Below are 18643 nucleotides of genomic sequence, written 5' to 3' on the forward strand. Positions count from 1 at the left end.
CGAACCGCTAATTTCCGTTTATATACCGGGTAAAGATTTAAAGACCTAGAATTCTCATTCCCGACCTCCTTCTCATTCCTTTTCGACCGATTTCCGTATCTCCTTTAACAGACGCCCATTCCACGTCGCGTCCCCGTCACAGCTTCGTCTCTGATTTCAATTTCATTCCACTTTCTTTCGTTTCCGCAGTCGTTTCCAATGAAATGAGATTCTGTCGATTCTTCTCCCGACCAACAAAAACGATTTCCAATAAATTCTTACGATCGAAAGTCAACCGTTCTCTTACTCATTCTCTGCCATTCAGTAGTTTCTTAGAAGTCTTTTATTGCCAGTACATCGCTACATCGAAAATATCAGGTGATCCTATAAATAATGTCGTCTCTTATGTTATCGTATATTAACGTCTGTGCCGCATTTCGGCGATGTTTTTATGAAAAGTTCGTCTTACGTCTCTAAAAGAGCCCCCAGCCGAGAATCTACGGCGTGCGATTATGAGCAACGTATTTTATCTGTTGTCTGAGGTGGTCCTGCTTTCATTAGCGGAATATCGACTTTGCATAAACAAGTCGAAGGCGACGAGCAGGAGGGGTGCCATCACGTGATATCTTTTGCTAACTTTCTTTTTGCCATTTTTGAGTACATGCTCTATAAGATGCAAAACGTTTCATCCCGATTGGTCCAGTCATCTCGGCGTAATCGAGGAACAGAAAAAAAAAATGTATATCACGTTGGCTGCCAAGCTAAAACTCGTGAAAATTTCTATACACTTAAAATTTTGTCTCGAGACTATCGTAGATTATTGAATTGAACATCTATCGTAGCATTTGATTTTTTAACGTCGCCGAATTCACGAAATCTGTCCAGACTTATTTTCATTACTGTCTGACCTTTGAAATTTATTTTTTTAGTTCCTTAATAGAAAGTCCTTTAGACTTTCGATAATTTTAGATTTCGCGATATAACAATGACTTTCAGACGGTCAGAGATACATAAATCGTTAAATAAAAATACCACATATGGTGCAGAGTTTCGAAAACTACTAATAGCACATCGACGAGTTTATGAAATCATCGAATACGGGAGAAGGGAAATTACGATCGAGCCCATAAAGGAACTTCATATTCCATAAATTTCGTAAAGTAATATTGTCTGCTGGTAGGAATGAAAACCATAAGTACGGTTAGTGAAATATTCATAGAAATATTTCATAAATTATCGTACCAAAGTAAAATACAGATCTTAATTTTGCGAAGTTATATTCTTAAAGGTGTAAATATAGACAAACTATCAAAATATAACGTTTTACTTGTAAGACGCTTGACATATTTGCGAAAGAGTCGTCGGCCACAAAGGGTTGAAAGAATTCACGAATATGCACCCTTATTGAACCGTCCTAGGTAGACTTCCGCTTTAAAAAGTTTTGTTTACGCAGTTCGGATATTAGGCTATTCGAATAAGGGAGATTTGGATACGGAGGGCTCTAATTCCTCAGAAACGAACACAATACACGAATGTGAATATCACAGTTCGCAGAAAGTTCACTCGTTTTCGCAATGTATTCGATTCTTCGTGGAAACTTTCCAAACCACAACGAACGTAACGTTTCTCGAAGGACTTTCCCGTTCGAAGCAATTTCTTCCTCAAACTCCTTTCATCTCTCATTTTTTTGTACCAACCGTAACTCGTTTAGTATCTTCATTCTGTATTCCGACTAGAACACTGGGATTCGTGCGAAGGCCACATACTTCGTACTTCTAATTTATACGTTTGCTGCACGTGGTCAACGAGTAAGCACACAACATAATTTATCACGTGACGTTTCCAGAATAATTTTTATCACGTGCACTTCACCTCGCGTCGCGCTGCTACAATTAGCGACTGTCGTAAGACAAATAACATAAACGAGCATCGAGTATTACGGTGAGATACGTTGGGAAAATTCTTTATTTTTTTTTTTATACCGTAGAAGTAGAACTCGCAAGAAGTAGAATTTCGGGGAAAAAGACTTTTAAGTTTTTAATTTTTATTTGTTATACTAAACGTCGGATGAATAAACTGCAACTATAAAAAAGTTTCGTCTTGTCATTCTCTATAAGGAAACATTTTTTCATCTACTTGGGCGGGGCGCTTAAACTACGAACGCGACCCTGGCAGTAGTACGACCGGTAGAATTTCCAGCAAAAATCGTTCCACGGTCAGACTGTTTAAATTTCTTTCATTAATGCTTGAAATTTCCATCGGAGTTTCAAGATTATGAAAGTATTTCTCAAGTTCAGCGTTGTTAGAATTTTTACTTTATTGTTAACACGTAGAGATGTGCCCAAATGGCACCATTAATTAAAAAAAAAAATTTCTTGTCTCAGCAATCATCCTGAATATAAATTTAAACTTTCATAATACTTAACATTAAAGATTTTATTCTCCTTCTTTACGACTGAATTAACCCTTCGAGGCTACACGGTATTGTGACATAAACTTGTGAACGTATTATACAGAATTGTTTTACAGTAAATGATTGCACAATAAAGTTATCGAATCACGATTTAGCGATCGAAAAAGGAAACAGAACAAAGCGTACGTTTCAAGCGTAAGGCACCGACATACATAAACATGCTCTCAGTCGTAGAGAACTATATTGCAAAACAAATAGCCCACGTCAACATTCAAACTAAATAAAATCGCTGCCGGCGAACGCGCCAGATATTTTCTGGCATACTGCCAAAATAACGAAAGCATGACTGCTAGGAATATTCAATTTTCGACCGCGAATCGTTTGCCACCAGCTCTGGAAGGGTTTATAATTCTGATGGCCGAACAATCGAAGACAATAGGTCGAATACACTGCCGATTATAAGTTTGAGACTACTAAAAGCGAAACGAAGTAAATCGTTCCATATGCTTTCATTTAGTGTTCTTTTTCCCATTTTTATATCAAGTTTGTTCGAGAAGAGCGTGTACGGCGAAATTCAGATTATTCATTCTGGAGTCAGTGAAAGCCAATTGCTGTAAAGATTTCTTCAAATAAATTCTCTTTGTTGCATAATATTTGAAAAATTATTTCTTTGGTTAAATTTAAAATAACAAAGAAACGAAATAATTGGTAATTTGAAATAGCTTTTACTTCAAATGAATTGATATTAATTTTATTTTCAAATAAATGTATTGAAAATAACGGTCGAAAATATATTATTTCAAGTAGTTGCTCCTTATTTTAATTAAAATTTCCACAGTTCTGCTTTAAAATATCTTATTATTTTCTCCAGAGGCGATTTGGTTAAAACAAGAATAAACCAAAGAATATATAAATGCATAATTTTCATTGCTTTTGAAATCTAGCTTCAATTTACTAACCATGTATTTTGCGCACATGTAATTGATGCCGTGTGCTTACTCGGCCGAAAAAAGCAGCACGCCTCCAGAGAATTCCGTTACAATAGTTGTTTACAACTCCAAAATGGAGGTACAATAGTACAGGATTATTAAATTTCCTTTGACAGAAGGAATTTGAATGTTCTAGTTTGTGGCATACTTTTGAAGCACTCTGGCAGGTAGCGACGGTGGTAGTCTCAAGCTTCTAATAAGCAGTCTACTCTTTCAACACGCCAACTGCCAAGCCGATTTCCTAAAAGTTCCTCTTGAGAACCACTCTGGGTTTTTTCATAACTTAAACTAATAATCAAATACCTTTATTTTAACTAGCTTAACCAAGAGTTTCTGCAACGGCCGCACTAACAAGTACTCATTGGATTAAAAATTAAGGAAGTAATGGCTGTAGGAGCATTTACCATTGCTAATGTGAATGACTATCCGAAATTGTTTTAAGAATTCTGGGATAATCGATTCGTTGAGCAAGGTATTGTAGAATTCTATTGGATAATGACAATGCATGGTATTATTTGTGTTGCATTATTCGTTCGAATAATGAATCGTCGGTGATCTGTGATTTTTGGATTGATTGATATTTGAATAGTCTGAAGAATCTAGTCAATTGAAGCTCATCAATTGTTTTTTAATACTCTTTCCGAACTTTTGAAACGAACCTTAAAACAATTATTTCGAAATTGTACTTTCGAAAAATAAAACAGTTTCTTCTTTCTAATAAAGACTAAACTTTTCAGTTTTACATAAACATAATTAAAATGATCCATGTAAATGAATTAAAAAGGAAATTACACTCCCTTATATCTAATTGTAAGTAAACAATATTTCCTTGATCCTCAAGATACACATAAACACTATATATACATATAAGAAAATTAATAATTAATTTTCTTGAAATTACCATGGCAGTCAGCGTGCTAACCTATCAAGCGAAAATGCTTATCGAAGCAAATACGATTCAGAAAATGATTTTCGCAATGTATTTCGACTTCGTTGTTGAAGGACATTCGAAAAGCATAATGTCAAGACATCGAGCAAATCTCACTTACCTTTTCGAGTTCTTTCAAACTGGCAGGCGACCCAGCTGAATGCCTTCTCAGTTCTGGACTTCTCGGCGGTGCCAATCCGGTACCAAGTCCTCCAATCTGACTTCCAGTTTGACAGACGAGTCTCGCCTCGCTGTGTCTTCTCTGAAGAGCCTCCAGGACCGGCACCTCCAGCAAAGAATCCGTCGATTCCTGTGTCACAATTGGCTGGTCCCGAGACGCAAGTTTTCTACGACATACGCTGCATCGCCAGGACGACTGAAAACAATTACGTTAAAAATGTATTCCCACGAACATGGATGCTTAAAGAGAGTTAAACGATTTCAAAACTAATGCACAAAATTCTGTTTATTCGTGAAGAAATTTCTGAATGAATAGACTGCCTATAAATTGGACGGTTTCATATTAAACCTTTGACTGCGAAGGGCGTATACAGGGTGTCCCAAAAGTCGGGGAGGAGCCGGAAATGGAGGGTAGCTGAGACGATTCTGAACAACAATTTCCTTTGCAAAAATGTCGGATGGGGCTTCGTTAAGGAGATATTAAGCGAAAACCCCGACCAATCAGAGCGCGCGTAGACCGTTGGAGCGGCCGCGGTAGCGAAGGCTACGCGCTGGTGACCGCGCTTGCACGCGAACAAGTGACTCGACGTGCATCGAAGCATCGACCTAGCGCGTAGCCTTCGCTACCGCGGCCGCTCCAACGTTCTACGCGCGCTCTGATTGGTCGGGGTTTTCTCTTAATATCTCCTTAACGAAGCCCCCACCGACATTTTTGCAAAGGAAATTGTTGTTCAGAATCGTGTCTCAGCTACCCCCCATTTCCGGCTCCTCCCCGACTTTTAGGACACCCTGTATATACGTCCTCGAAAAGAAATAAACGGAAAGAAAATATGATAAACAAATGATCCGAGAAATATATAAAAACAAATTACACCGGAGAAATTGCTAGGAAAATAAGAGTAAATGAAGGTAACGAAATTGAACGTAGAAAGCAAAGAGAGAATGTGTTATCGAGTAAGAGAAAATAATTCTCCATAATGCGAACTATTGTAGAGGAAAAATAATCGGATTGTACAGAAATGCAGAATAACGAAATAAGAGAAATAAAGGATCCTGAATCAAGTAATGAAAAAAAAAAAAATGTAAAGAAAACGTAGATGGAAAATGAAGATTGGCATGAAGAGTTAGGATAAATTGGAGCGTAATCCATTAGTCTATTGCCGGGCTTTTAAAGAATCTACGGAGTATTCGAGGTAGACATAAAATGAAAAACGATAATTAAAAGTGGCAATAAATCGAGAGCGTAAACTACGTCTTGGAAAAGTTCGTTGACGCTGATTACTATTTCTTAAATATTCAAACCTGTGCTCTACGTAGCTAATTTGATTATCATCTCATCTGATGCTCAATACCAATAATACAATACATTAAAGTTAAGCATTAAGAAATTGGAACATGAACATAAAACATTAAAAAATATAGGTGGTGCTATAGTTGTGCTCCGCAGTGTATCTTTCTGATTATCGTATAGTTAGATCGTAATAAGGGTTGACGTTCCGCTTTTAGTTTCAGAAATCTTTAGAGACATGTTGTATAATTAAAGGTTAATCGACACGTGTTTACGAGTGTAGTAATTAGGTATTCGTAAGTCTCACCGGATCATCCGAATTGGTTGTCGTCGAATAGCAAGCGCAGTCCTCGCAAACTTTGTGTTGACACTCGCAGCAAATTCTCGAAGCTTCCTCAGGTGCGATGGACTTCCGGCAAACTCTGCAATCGTCTCCAGTTTTCGACTTCCTGAAACATCCCAGTTAAAGTTTGTTGAAGTTTCGAATTTGGCTCATGTTTAGCGATACGTTTTAATTTGCGGCGTGCCAACATAACATAATATTTTTGAGTTCGATAAATTTTTCTGACAGCTGCAAACTTTTTATTTCCCTATGCAGAAGCAAGCAAAATTCTGGCCTGGATAAACATCCCGAATAAGGATTATAAGATAAACAACTTTTTATGGAACGAAAAATTCTACGTAATAATGAATAAGTGAAAGTACGAAATGTGATGAAAGAGTTCGTGCAATGTATGTTTATTCGAAAATGTAACAAAAATTCTGATAAGTGAATATTTTTGTTCATCCATTAATCTTTGTAGTCATGAGTACACAATGAACTCAAAGAGAAACAGGTGGTGTTTCGTATAGTTTCACAAAATTTCTGTTACTTCTTTATGTGTGTACTGGGTAGACATTCTATTCTGAAAATTAAATTGCACTTAATTACTATTTTCAGTTCCCGCGTAATGGATAGGCAGATATCTATCTTCATTAACCGTTAATTAGGTGCCGCGAGCACAATACGCTAGAAATTACTGCAATTATTAATGGGTGGTTCGTTGTAACGTACGCCAAATACTTTTAAAGAAGTATTATACAATTTTTGGAGAAAAAAAATACTTGTTTCAAATTCATCGTTGAATATATGCCTGCTAAATTTAAACATTTGTTTATTAAATATTATAATCAAGAAAAGAGCAAGTAAGTAAAAGGGATTTTTAGTTCTTTAAGATAATGCAATAATGTACACATGTAATACAGTAACTAGTCTTTTCTTGAATGCAAATAAACAATTTTCTTTTTCAGCATGGACAGTCTGTTCGAATAAAATTTTGGTTTTAAACGTATGTCCATTGTTATATGATACAATGATGCATTTGTAATTTACCCTAACGTGCTTCCTAATATAATTCTACAATTAAAAAAACACTCGAAACGTTAAAATTTCCTTAATTAAAAGACTGACAATAAAAGAACCTTACGTTTTCATTGCTTCTGTTGTGGTTTCTTCCTTGGGTTGCGTTTCTTCTTGTGGAGTGACCCTCGCAGGGCCAAAATTGGTAACTACAAAAAGAACAGAAAACGTTGTATGTACATTTTTAATTAAATAAGTGCAGATAGTGGGTTACACATATTCATTTCAATTTTCAGTGTACGAAAAGATCGAGTTCACTACAACGACACATTTCTTCTACTTTAATTTGTTTTTTCGGAAATTGTAAAATGTACAAAGCCAAATCAGACAATTATCTGTGGCAGCTATGATATTGTATGTGCTTTTGTGTTTCAGTCATCCAAAAAAATATCTGTAACGATTAATTCCATGTATTTTCTGTATCTTATTTTCAGTAACGTATTAAAGTGTTTCTTCATAGTATTAGAAATCCTTTCAACATCAAAGCTAATAAACAATCTTTTATTCTAGACTGAAAATATTATTTCTTGTTATTTTCTTATTAATATCTGCGATCTGTTTCATTATGGAGAATTTGGGAATCCTTGAGCAGAATGGGAATAGTTGAATCCGATTGTACAGTCTAGGTGAAATAGTAGTGCAAGAGTATTAATCCACACTGCGAGTATTCCTGGTCCTTGACGAAAGTTTCAAACATTCTGAGTGTTCTTAGTTGTTCTGTCTCTTACGCGTGTTTATCTGCGCAAAGTTTACGAGGGACAATTCGAGACTTTCGGCGAGTCCTTAACACTTCTTGTGGAGGATAAGGAGAGTGCTAAATACTTGTTCTGTGAACGATAAGGACATCAGGGTTCGCAGTTTAGGAGTCCAGTGCAAATAAAGTATCTCGCTTCAATGGGTGTTTACTAGCAACGCGTATTTTGTAATAATGAACGAAATCAATATATCGAACAAAGAATTATTCGTGAAAATGATAGAAGTATAAAAAGGAAAAGAAACGATGATAGAGTAAAATATTCAAACGCAAGGCATGTTTCAGCATAATTTCAACTATAAATAATTCATTTTGACTAAATGATCACACGATGCATATACAATTCATGGAATACACCTTTAGTTGATGTCAAACAAAAAGATTTTAAAAGTTGTACACTTTAGATAATTAGTAAGTACTGCGTAAAAAAAAAAGAAAAAAAATGTTTAATCGAATGTTTCTAAGAAGCGGTGAAATACCAATACGTTACTATGTAGTTTAAATTACATTTCTCGATCATCTACGTTTTTCTCCCTTGCAATCCATTATGCAAATGAAATGGTGCCCGGAAAGTTTTTCCATGGAAATAGGACATTTAGGCTCTTAAATTCCCCTATAAATAAAGAGAATGGTCCTTAATGGAGTATTCTATCTTTCCTTCTTATCGTACTCTAATCCTATTTTATCTAAAATTTATCTGATTCCATCCCCTTCGTAGCAAAGCTGAAATTGTGTGTATTTGAATTCATTTATATGCCACGTGTAAAATGACGAAGAAAAAGAAATGTGAAAATTGTAAAATAATTTATTTGAAATTTAACACGTACGGTCTCTCAAACATCCGAAGTTTTAAAACATTTCAAGAAATAAGGAAATATTGAATGGAATGTTAACTTACGTCATTTCTGACATGAATAATACCGTAGAATTTATTCTTAGAAAAAAAAAAAATAGAAACGTGTAAGTACATTAGCAAAAATACATATTATGTTTGGCGTAGGTACATGTATAATTCCTAAACTATTTTTATAAATCGAATATTTCACTTATATTCAGTTATTTATTATTTCGTTGACTCGATGAATTAAAATTGAGTGTAAAAATATTCTTTATTCGTTTATTTCTCAAATAAGCTCCAAATTCCATTTCATCTTGAGCACCATAAAGATATAATAAGCCAACGGATTTTCGATAAATTACGATTCTTTTTATCGGATTCCTTTCGCCGTTGGAAAATTCATAACCGCGTCGGAACGAAAAGAAAAAGCTGGTACCCATATGCAACGGTTGCCAGACCGATCGCTTAATTGGTCTGGCAATCACCTTCGTCATTCTCTCCTCTGTCTCTTCTCGTTTCTTCCACAAGGTGAAATTTATCGGCGTACATGGCCGTCCCAACTCGATTTCACGTTCCATCGCTTCCTTACTTTTATGCAAAGCGTCATCCTATTATTTGAAATGCTCTACTTTCACGAGTTCGCGCGCGCCACGCCTCTATAAGTCTGACTGTAAAATATTACGGTATCGTTTCGCGTCTCCTCTAAACTCTGCATTAACTTTTATATTGTTCGTAACATCTGCAAGTAATTGTTGCTGATAGCTGCAGAAACCGTTCCCTGTTTTATTGGAGCTATTACATTTAACATGGCCAGCCGTTTGAACAGCGGGGAAACTTGCTTCGAAATGAATAGGAAAATTTGCATAGCGTAAAAGGAAAACGCTTTTTAGGAAAATTTCGCTGTACGTTGTATACAATTCCATGAAATTAGGAGGGGTTGTGGGGGGTGCGGGGAGGTTGTCGTCATTTTGTTCGTTTCGAGACCGTTTGAGAAATACAAGCCTACAAATATTGTGATTTTCGACCATTTTCGTGAAAATCGGTGGTACGTTTAAATCTTTTTTTTCTCTGGAACTGTTCATCCTATTGACGTATTTTTTTTTTTTTTATTTTATACGGGAGGGATCGCTCTTTCTGAATATATTTTTATTTGGAGCAAATCTAATTATTGCGATAGTAAAATTATAAATAAATGTTTATTTTGCGAATCCGACCTTGAAGACGCGTTTTTAAAAATGCGAAAAAAATGATCGTTGCGTCCCTTGAAGTTTTCTCTACAAAATAGCTGAGTTTCATTCTGGTGTTGTACTCGTAGGAAAATGTTAATAAAATTCGAATAAAATTTCGTGTAAAAATTTCTTCATATACAAGCGTTGCTTTCCACGCAACGATACTTGTCTCACAACTTTAGTTTGCGCATCGTGTTTGTAGCCATGCGTACTTTATCATGCACATTATGAACGTGGGCGAACTTCCTTGTGAAATTAAGTTAAGCTAGATACAATAGACCATAATGAGTGTTTATATGAAACTTTGCATAAATACTCATCATAGTTCGGAAGTAAACGCTAATTCTGCTGGTAACATGAATCACTTTACCACTGGAACACCCTCTTCCGTATCGATTTTTACTTATTTCGATAACAATAACGCGCAACAACGAATGTAGCAACATTTGCATTTCTATCAATATTTGCTCTCACTCATCATCAACGGATTTACGAAAATTATTCGTTCAAAATTTCATCGATTCGGTATACATTACGGAATTATGATATTGTTTATTTAACTTAATAAATAAATGTCATTACTTACGATAAATAAAAAATATAATACTTGAGATATAATATTTCAAATATAATGTTTATATTATATAATGAACGAAGATAACTGTCGTGCTGTGACGTTGATATCGAGCGAGCCATTCGCATTCGTTTCGAACAGTACTCGATAATTATTTTTGTTATATCAGTTTCGGTTTGAATGGTCGTTAAATGTTCGAAAACTCGATTGAAAAAAACGTTTCGCTGCGTTGTATTCTGTCGATACACATCCGCTGATTGCTGTATCGTCGGCAGAGGAGTGGATTTGCAAATTGCGAAATAAAATCGTATGTACGTCAGAGACAGCGATGACGCGTTTCGTTGATAGGCACTCGAGCATCACGGAGAAAATATAAATTGCTATATTCGTCCTAGGAAATTGTGTACGAAGCTTTGAAAAAGCGTACATGGAAACTAACATCTACCGTTTTTATCCAACATTCTCACGCCATACCTTCATCGTTCGATAGATGACTAATTAACAAGAGATATTAGGCAATATATAATTTGATTAATATATAATTTGATAATTTGGAATAATTTTTACGATTACTCGGAATTAATCATTTATTTTAAGTCAAACGGCTGTTGAAACATTTTAACTCGTTGAATGCCACGTCACCCACATAGGCTGACAGGAATGTTTGCTAAAGAATAAAAAAGAGCTTGATGTTTGAAGTGAAACGATATCTATACTAATATTATACAGGGTGTCTACAGTTACGTCCGGACAACCCTATATACAGGGTGTCCCAAAAGTCGGGGAGGAGCCGGAAATGGTGGGTAGCTGAGACGATTCTGAACGACAATTTCCTTTGCAAAAATGTCGGATGGAGCTTCGTTAAGGAGATATTAAGAGAAAACCCCGACCAATCAGAGCGCGCGTAGACCGTTGGAGCGGCCGCGGTAGCGAAGGCTACGCGCTGGCGGCCACGCTTGTACGCGAACAAGTGACTCGACGTGCATCGAAGGACATTGACGCTGCCGCCTAGCGCGTAGCCTTCGCTACCGCGGCCGCTTGAACAGTCTACGCGCGCTCTGATTGGTCGGAGTTTTTGCCTTATATCTCCTTAACGAAGCCCCATCCGACATTTTTGCAAAGGAAATTGTTGTTCAGAATCGTCTTAGCTACCCCCCATTTCCGGCTCCTCCCCGACCTTTGGGACACCCTGTATACGCTCTTCGCGTTCAAAAGATTAAGCTGTATCGTGTTAACTATGTTTTGGTTCTGAAATACGAGTTACGAATTCAATGGCGTATTATAGGAATTATTTTTCAATATTACAACCCTTCGTTTCCACCATTGTTCAGCGTATGTGTGCAAAATATGCAATTAATGCCACTTGAGACTGTTCCGTTTTAATCTACCTACGATTGGGATCACATGCTCGCCTGCGCGTTTGATATCGAGGCGGTCATTGGTGTAATTGATCTCGAAACACATTCGTGTTGTTAATCATCGAGGTAATTAATGGAACACGGAGTGAGTTAGGAGCGAGTCGGAGGTTGGATAAATCAAATGCCGTGGTACATGTCGAGAGAAGTTGATGGAGCTCGAAAAGGAGAAAGATAGCAACTTTCAAACACATCTTACATTTCTTCTTCACGTACGAATATATCATGATACTGTAAAATACTTTTTTTATATTCAAAGAGGACATTTTCAAATATAACGGGTTATTCTGGTTCGACCGGTGCAAAAAACTGATTCTTGAGAGATTGTATTTAAAAAATTTTTAGAATATTTAAAAATATCCTGCAAAAGGATTTTTTCAGATGCGAAACAGTTACTGAGTTACAAAAGCTTCTGTTAACCTATTCACTGCTAACTACGAGATGTGTCGTAGTTCAAATTGATTGCAATTACTCAAGGGATAAGTCTATAGTCTTTTGAGTCACGAATTATTGCAAAAGAGGATCGTAAATTTTCTTTTTAAAATTTAATTTAGAATCATTGAAACAGCTCAAGATGCGCTTCGCGGAATTACAGCATACAAGATGGTTGACCATTTTTCACAAGGGTAAAATGATGGTAAAAAATCGGGTACTGCGTTGAAGAGCGTGGACTACACCTGGCGTGAAAGGAACCGTGTGTTGGAAGTGGTAATAAACACGAATCCCCTAGATTTATACATCTGTATAAAATCTTGGTGCTTAAGGGAAAACGCTTTTTTCTTGGCAGTGAATGGGTTAAGCAGTACACGAAGTATATTTCGAATTACACCTCGTCAAATGTGCCAATTATATCGGTGTCGGAGCACATAAACATTTAAAGTTGTTCTCGACTTGGATCTTTACGATGTAAACAAATTAAACTTAGATTTTAAATAATAAAACAGAGAATTACATAAAAACTAAGAAACCGAGAGTTCGTATCTTTAACAGTTGGGAGTGAATGAATTCTTTTATGGAGTCATGAATTTTTGATATTACGGGATTAAAGCATGATGTAGAGAAAGGATAAAAGGTACGATCAAGAAGCAGTCCTCTTATTTATAGGGGCGTTCTACGCTCCAATGGAGAACTAAAAGCGTAACTGTCCAGAACTTTTGCAAAGCACTCTAAGTATGAAATTCTGTACGAAAAATTGTTTTTGTTTCACCATGGAAGTACCAAAGTTTATAAAGAGATTGCTTTTATAATATGTTGAAGTGAAACAATCTTACTACATAGTATCAGAGAAAAGTTTATACGATATTTTTATCAATTGGGATGCAACTTGATAACATCGAACAGTTATTCATGAAATTAATGTGCAACCATAGAGAAGCATTATTGCTCGTGAAAATACTTGTATAGTCGATCACAATCACAACAAATTAATTAATTTTTAAGATTGAAAATCTTTTCATTTTCGAACAGCCGAAATCCATGTTCCGTTATATGGTGAAAAATGCTGTAAGGCTATGAAATGGATGGGTAGTAACAGAATAAATATGAATAAATATTAATTTCTGACAATAGTTAAATTAATTATTAACAATACTTATTATTTGAACAATGATGGATGCTGTAAGGCTATGAAATGGATGGGTAGTAACAGAATAAATATGAATAAATATTAATTTCCGACAATAGTTAAATTAATTATTAACAATACTTATTATTTGAACAATGATGGGGAATATGATATTGCTGTGACATAAATGTTTGGCTTTTTGTCAAATCCATTTTACTCAGCCAAGAACACATGACGTTCGAGTAGCACCGATTGCATCTCGTATAAATTCGATTAAAGTACGTAACGCAAGGGAAGTTCGCGCTTGCAGGTTCGTAGAAAAGGGGAGTATTTCAAGACCAGCTGGTAAAGTTTCCCTTTTTATTTCGACAGGCTTCCAAAGGACCCGCAATAAAAGTATCTATAGGGAACGGAAGGCGAACACGAGCGAGACAAATGCCTCGTGTCGCAAGGAAAACTGTTTTCTCGGCTCGGAGTTAGAGTTTATTTCATTTGCTAAATTCGATGAGAATGACTCTAACGAAGAGACCGAGCATCGTTAGAAAGTAGGTTAGTTCGCCTCGTCGAAGGAACCGAGACGCGGGGTCTCTTCCAAATTGCAAATATCTGTCAGGCATCGAGAACAAATTTTTCAGGGTGAGTCTTTCCCTCTCTACACAAGATGAGTCGGCTTTCTTGTTCCGTCTCCTCATCTTTTTCACCCAGTAATTGGTATGGCGTTTTTGACAACTTCAACATTCCTTACGACCCCGGTTTCCTGGTGCTACGACTAAAAATTACGGAAAATACGAGAATTTAACAAGCGTAAGTACTCCTCCTTAAAGATTGAAAAACATAAATAATTGTGTAACTCGTTTTCAAGGAATCCTCGATTTCAATAGTTACTGATTAATACTAATAAACGAAAGTTAAATACACATCTAATAAAGCACCTAGTACTCTGGCGTCTATACAATTGACGAAATGAATTCGTAGATGAAAGGAAAATTTGGAAAAATGCACAAATAGCGAAGAAAAAGAAAAGGACTTCACTCTTTCCACGTTCGCAAGAAAAACTGCATTCAAATTACAAATGCATTTCACGTTCCAGGAAACCGTGTGAATTACACCTGTCACGCGTTATTTTAAACAAATTGCGACGCCTTTAAATAGGAGGATTATATAAAAGTAACGAAATCCGTTGTTTCGCGATTGTCCTCGGGCACTCGGTTTCCCGCTCGTCGTCGCGTTTCCCTGTTAAACTCGACCCGGCAGTAATTAAGTAAAAAACGTGCGCGCTATTTATGCGGGCTTGTTCCGGTTGGTCGCGTTTTCTCACGCCGCGCCAGTGCGCGTTCGTTGAATTTGCTTCAACGATACTCGTTGAAACACGCGAAACAAACGAGAGGATGGATTTTCTGCCGCGCTATGGCTAGATCTAAATGGGAAGCACGGAGAAACCTCATTAGTTTGATATATCACGTTGACCAAAAACGTTTTTTTTTTTTTTTTTTCGTTTCATTAGTGTGGTGGCACCTCTTGTCCTCATCACTAGAAGGAAACCGCGCGGTTCGCGCGTTTCTCACAAGCACTCGGTCCCGCTTAACATTCATATACAGGGTGTTCAAAAAAAAAAAAAAAAGGGATTCAATATTTATATGGTGTATAGGACACACTAAAAAAGCTTCAGTAAACATAGGTCCAAAGGTCAACCGTTTCCGAGATGTAAACATTTTTGTTTGCTAGTATCACGATTGACTTACTACTGGGTTTTCGATATTCATAGAATATTTTCCACGTGGCAATCATTAATTAGTCTCGCCACGTTTAAGTTGGTTCTAAATGGCAACGGTAACAAAACTTACCATCTCGTATCACGTCGCTTCCCAACTGCCTCCATCTGCTGAAGGCGGTGCCGCCTTCGTCCGATGCGGTTGCCGAACTGAACTACGGCAGAAAATAATTGCTGTTGAGTTATGGTTTATAATAAACGGATGCGCGGTGCTAGAGTCGCAACCGACGTTTACAACAGTATCTATAGGTTCTATACGTACAACGTAATTCTCAACCTGAGGACCGTCACGCCGCATCTATGCGAACTTTAGTATCCATGAAATTTTGCTTATTATTATACTCCTACAGTTATTATAATTATCAAGTACACTTGCAGTTTGTTAGAAGAACAGCAGTACACAAAATTGTTTGAACTTCGAACTACTATTTGAACTATTGAACTTCGAACACGTAGATAATATTCTAATCTTCGTCAGGTTGAACCTTAGGTTATCTACCCATAAAAATTCACATTAGAGATGGATTTCTGGCAAGTAAGTATTTCTACCTTATCTATAGTCATTGAACATAAAGTGCAGGCACGGAATTAATTTTTACACGTAATATGTATAACAGATAAATAGATGTTTTAACAGTCTTCAAGATACGTATTAATATTCTGTAAAAGTAAAAAGTCAGGACTCGCATTAATTTCCGCAGAATTAATTCCCAAAGGGGATTTTACGCTGGGTGCGATTTCATTGTCTACTCCTCCTAAAGGGGAGCGGTCGTCATAATTGAAGTTGTATTTCACGATAGATAGCCGTAGAGTAGAGAATCGCTGACTTCGGAAACTCGGCGCAGCTCCTCCCGCGTAATCTCCATCGGAGGCGTGTTTTGTCCCATAAAGTGAGCGAAACAACTGTAGTTCGTGAGTGGTTTGAAATGTCTAGTTATAAAACTATCAAGTTTATACCGTCACTCTGAAGTGACTTTGATAATTCTGTCGACTTATTGAGCAATATTTCGGAAACCTAGCTATAGAGGTAGATCAAAAAGTTCTCTTTAAGTACTCGCTATGTTGAGAAAACTTATTATGGTGACATAAAAATTGTTGACCTCTTGAGCGACGAATATTAAATGGATTCTTTTTTTTTTTTACTCTAATCGAATACGCGCAAACCAAAGCAATTTTTATCGGAAAATTGATTTTAATGTACAAATATACTGTCTCGCTTTAACGCGATATACTTTTTAATTTCAAAAGGTATTCTGATCGTAAGTAATGGAATATTTTTAATTATAAAATTTTTTTTTCCAAGTTCCACAATTTTCTTAATTTGTTGAGATACCAAATAAGATCCTACTTCAAGCCGTAGTCATGGTCATTTAGTTTAAGACAATTATCGAATTTTTCAACTCAGATATGCCAAGTGGTCACAAACCTGTCAACCGATCATCTATGTTTCTTTTTTTACACGTTTCTCTTTACATCGATTTCTGAGGAACGTATCTACCGTCTAAAAAACGATGTGAATGTATTAAACATTTTTCGCGACACTTGCACGATTTCGTTGCGTACACACCTGCTGGGAATCACTGTCCCAACTGATTTTGCTTAATATCTCCTTAACGAAGCCCCCACCGACATTTTTGCAAAGGAAATTGTCGTTCAGAATCGTCTCAGCTACCCCCAATTTCCGGCTCCTCCCCGACTTTTGGAACACTCTGTATAGTAACGAGGGGGATAGTTCAAAAGTCAAACACACGCTGACCTATATTTACAACTCTCTTCCTCCAGCTACTACGGCTAATAGAACCGGCTTACGAAATACATCGAGACTTTCAGAAGTGACTAGTAGTAAGGATCGATATTTTGACCGACCTAATAATTATCACGTGCTCGTATACGTTCCTTCTGTTTTTAACGCCGGATACTCTGAGAATAGTTCACTTGACCTTCATCGCAACATTGCGAGTAAATAACTTCAGACGATAGGCAGGTCAAGAGCCAATCTTGTAATCGGTATGCAAATCGAAGCTCGTCTGGCACGCTGCTGGCCATTCTATCCATCTGTCTCTGTCACTCCGCGCCTATCTGCCTTCCTATCCGTTTCCCCGACTATCTCTGTCTTGCTTTGTCTTATTCTCAAAGACTTCACCAACGCAGAGGTTCGCAACTGGTCACCCCCGTATCTCTTCCACATTGAGGGTGAATAATTTAGTTTTCACGTGAGTAATTTTCATGCGAGTGGTTTTCCGCTAAGATGGGAGATTATAATGACCTCGTACAGGTACCAAAGACTTGTTAACATAGTGTTCCGGATAGAACTCGAGTGTCGGCAGAATTTAGGCTCCTTTGTAATCGTGTACCGTTAGGTCGTCAATATTCTTCCTCGAGCGACGCGGAGAACTGAACGGAGGGCCAACAATAGTTTATGACATGCTCGCGAAATATGTCGCTTTCGGTTTGTAGCTGATTGCCGTCAATATCAAGCCAGATGTGACCGTTTCGAGGTCTTTAGAATTCCGCATGGTTCCGACGCTCGGCGGCCGGCCATGTCATAAATTCGAAAAAATCCACGAGCGCGTTGGGCCTTCCGTGAGTCACCAGGCGACCAACTACCCCTAGTTTCGAGGCTGTGGGGGAAGACACCGCGACGGGGTGGAAACGAGGACGAGAAAGGTGTATTGCGAGGCGTCTTCGGTCGTCACTTCGCGAGACAATTCTATTCAGAGCGGGACAGTCGTCCGATAAGGGAACTCTCATCCGGATGAGAATTCCATGTTGCGAGTCTTCGGACATTTCGGTTTTTATCCCTCGAATAATAAAGTTCGATGTCTTAACGTAGATCGAGTGTATACATTTTCTTCAACACCCCATTTTATCCTGAACGCTCCCCACCCTTGAATTTTCGATGTTTCGACTTGAAACTTGCTATATGGTCTCATCATTAGTCCGTCTGTGTACCTTCTCGGCCGTTTCAGTCTCGGAAAAGAAAAAGTGTGTTTTTCGCCGTCTTGCTTCTCAACCTCTATTATTGCTACCCGCCGTTCTTTCCGTTCCTTCCGCCGCGTGGTAGCAACCACGAATTCGAACGCCGCAATCAACGTGTTGACGAACGATTACCTCATGTTACTATCTTTTAGGCATAAAGAAATTTGATCAATGAACAGTTCCCTAGTTGTACAACCAAAAATAAGAAATTAATGTTAGACGGTGCTCCGAGAGTTTGTCTTCATTGGAAAATTGGTGGAAAAGTGATGTTTGAGAAACACTGCTGTAGCATGTATACATGGATTTCCGGTGGCTCTCTTAGAGATGCATGCACGCAACCATA

General features: G+C 37.3%; 1 protein-coding gene across 7 annotated transcripts in view; it reads right to left on the reverse strand.

The window, feature by feature from the left end:
- Positions 1-18643, reverse strand: part of LOC128891134 (regulating synaptic membrane exocytosis protein 1) — a 145866-nt gene that overhangs the window by 74811 nt on the left and 52412 nt on the right. For 6 of the 7 annotated variants that reach the window (XR_008460764.1, XM_054150368.1, XM_054150367.1 and 3 more), the window contains exons 3-6: positions 15395-15476; positions 7244-7325; positions 6085-6226; positions 4431-4685 (exon numbers count right to left, since the gene is read on the reverse strand). Coding sequence is in view for 6 of the 7 variants with exons in the window: in XM_054150368.1 (XP_054006343.1) it covers positions 4431-4685; positions 6085-6226; positions 7244-7325; positions 15395-15476 (561 nt within the window). In the remaining variant the exon portion in view is untranslated. The remainder of the gene's footprint in view (positions 1-4430; positions 4686-6084; positions 6227-7243; positions 7326-15394; positions 15477-18643) is intronic. The other variant, XM_054150369.1, reaches the window with a different exon arrangement.

The sequence above is a fragment of the Hylaeus anthracinus genome, unplaced genomic scaffold, assembly GCF_026225885.1.
Source record: "Hylaeus anthracinus isolate JK02 unplaced genomic scaffold, UHH_iyHylAnth1.0_haploid 12001, whole genome shotgun sequence".
In the NCBI taxonomy this organism is placed as follows: domain Eukaryota; kingdom Metazoa; phylum Arthropoda; class Insecta; order Hymenoptera; family Colletidae; genus Hylaeus; species Hylaeus anthracinus.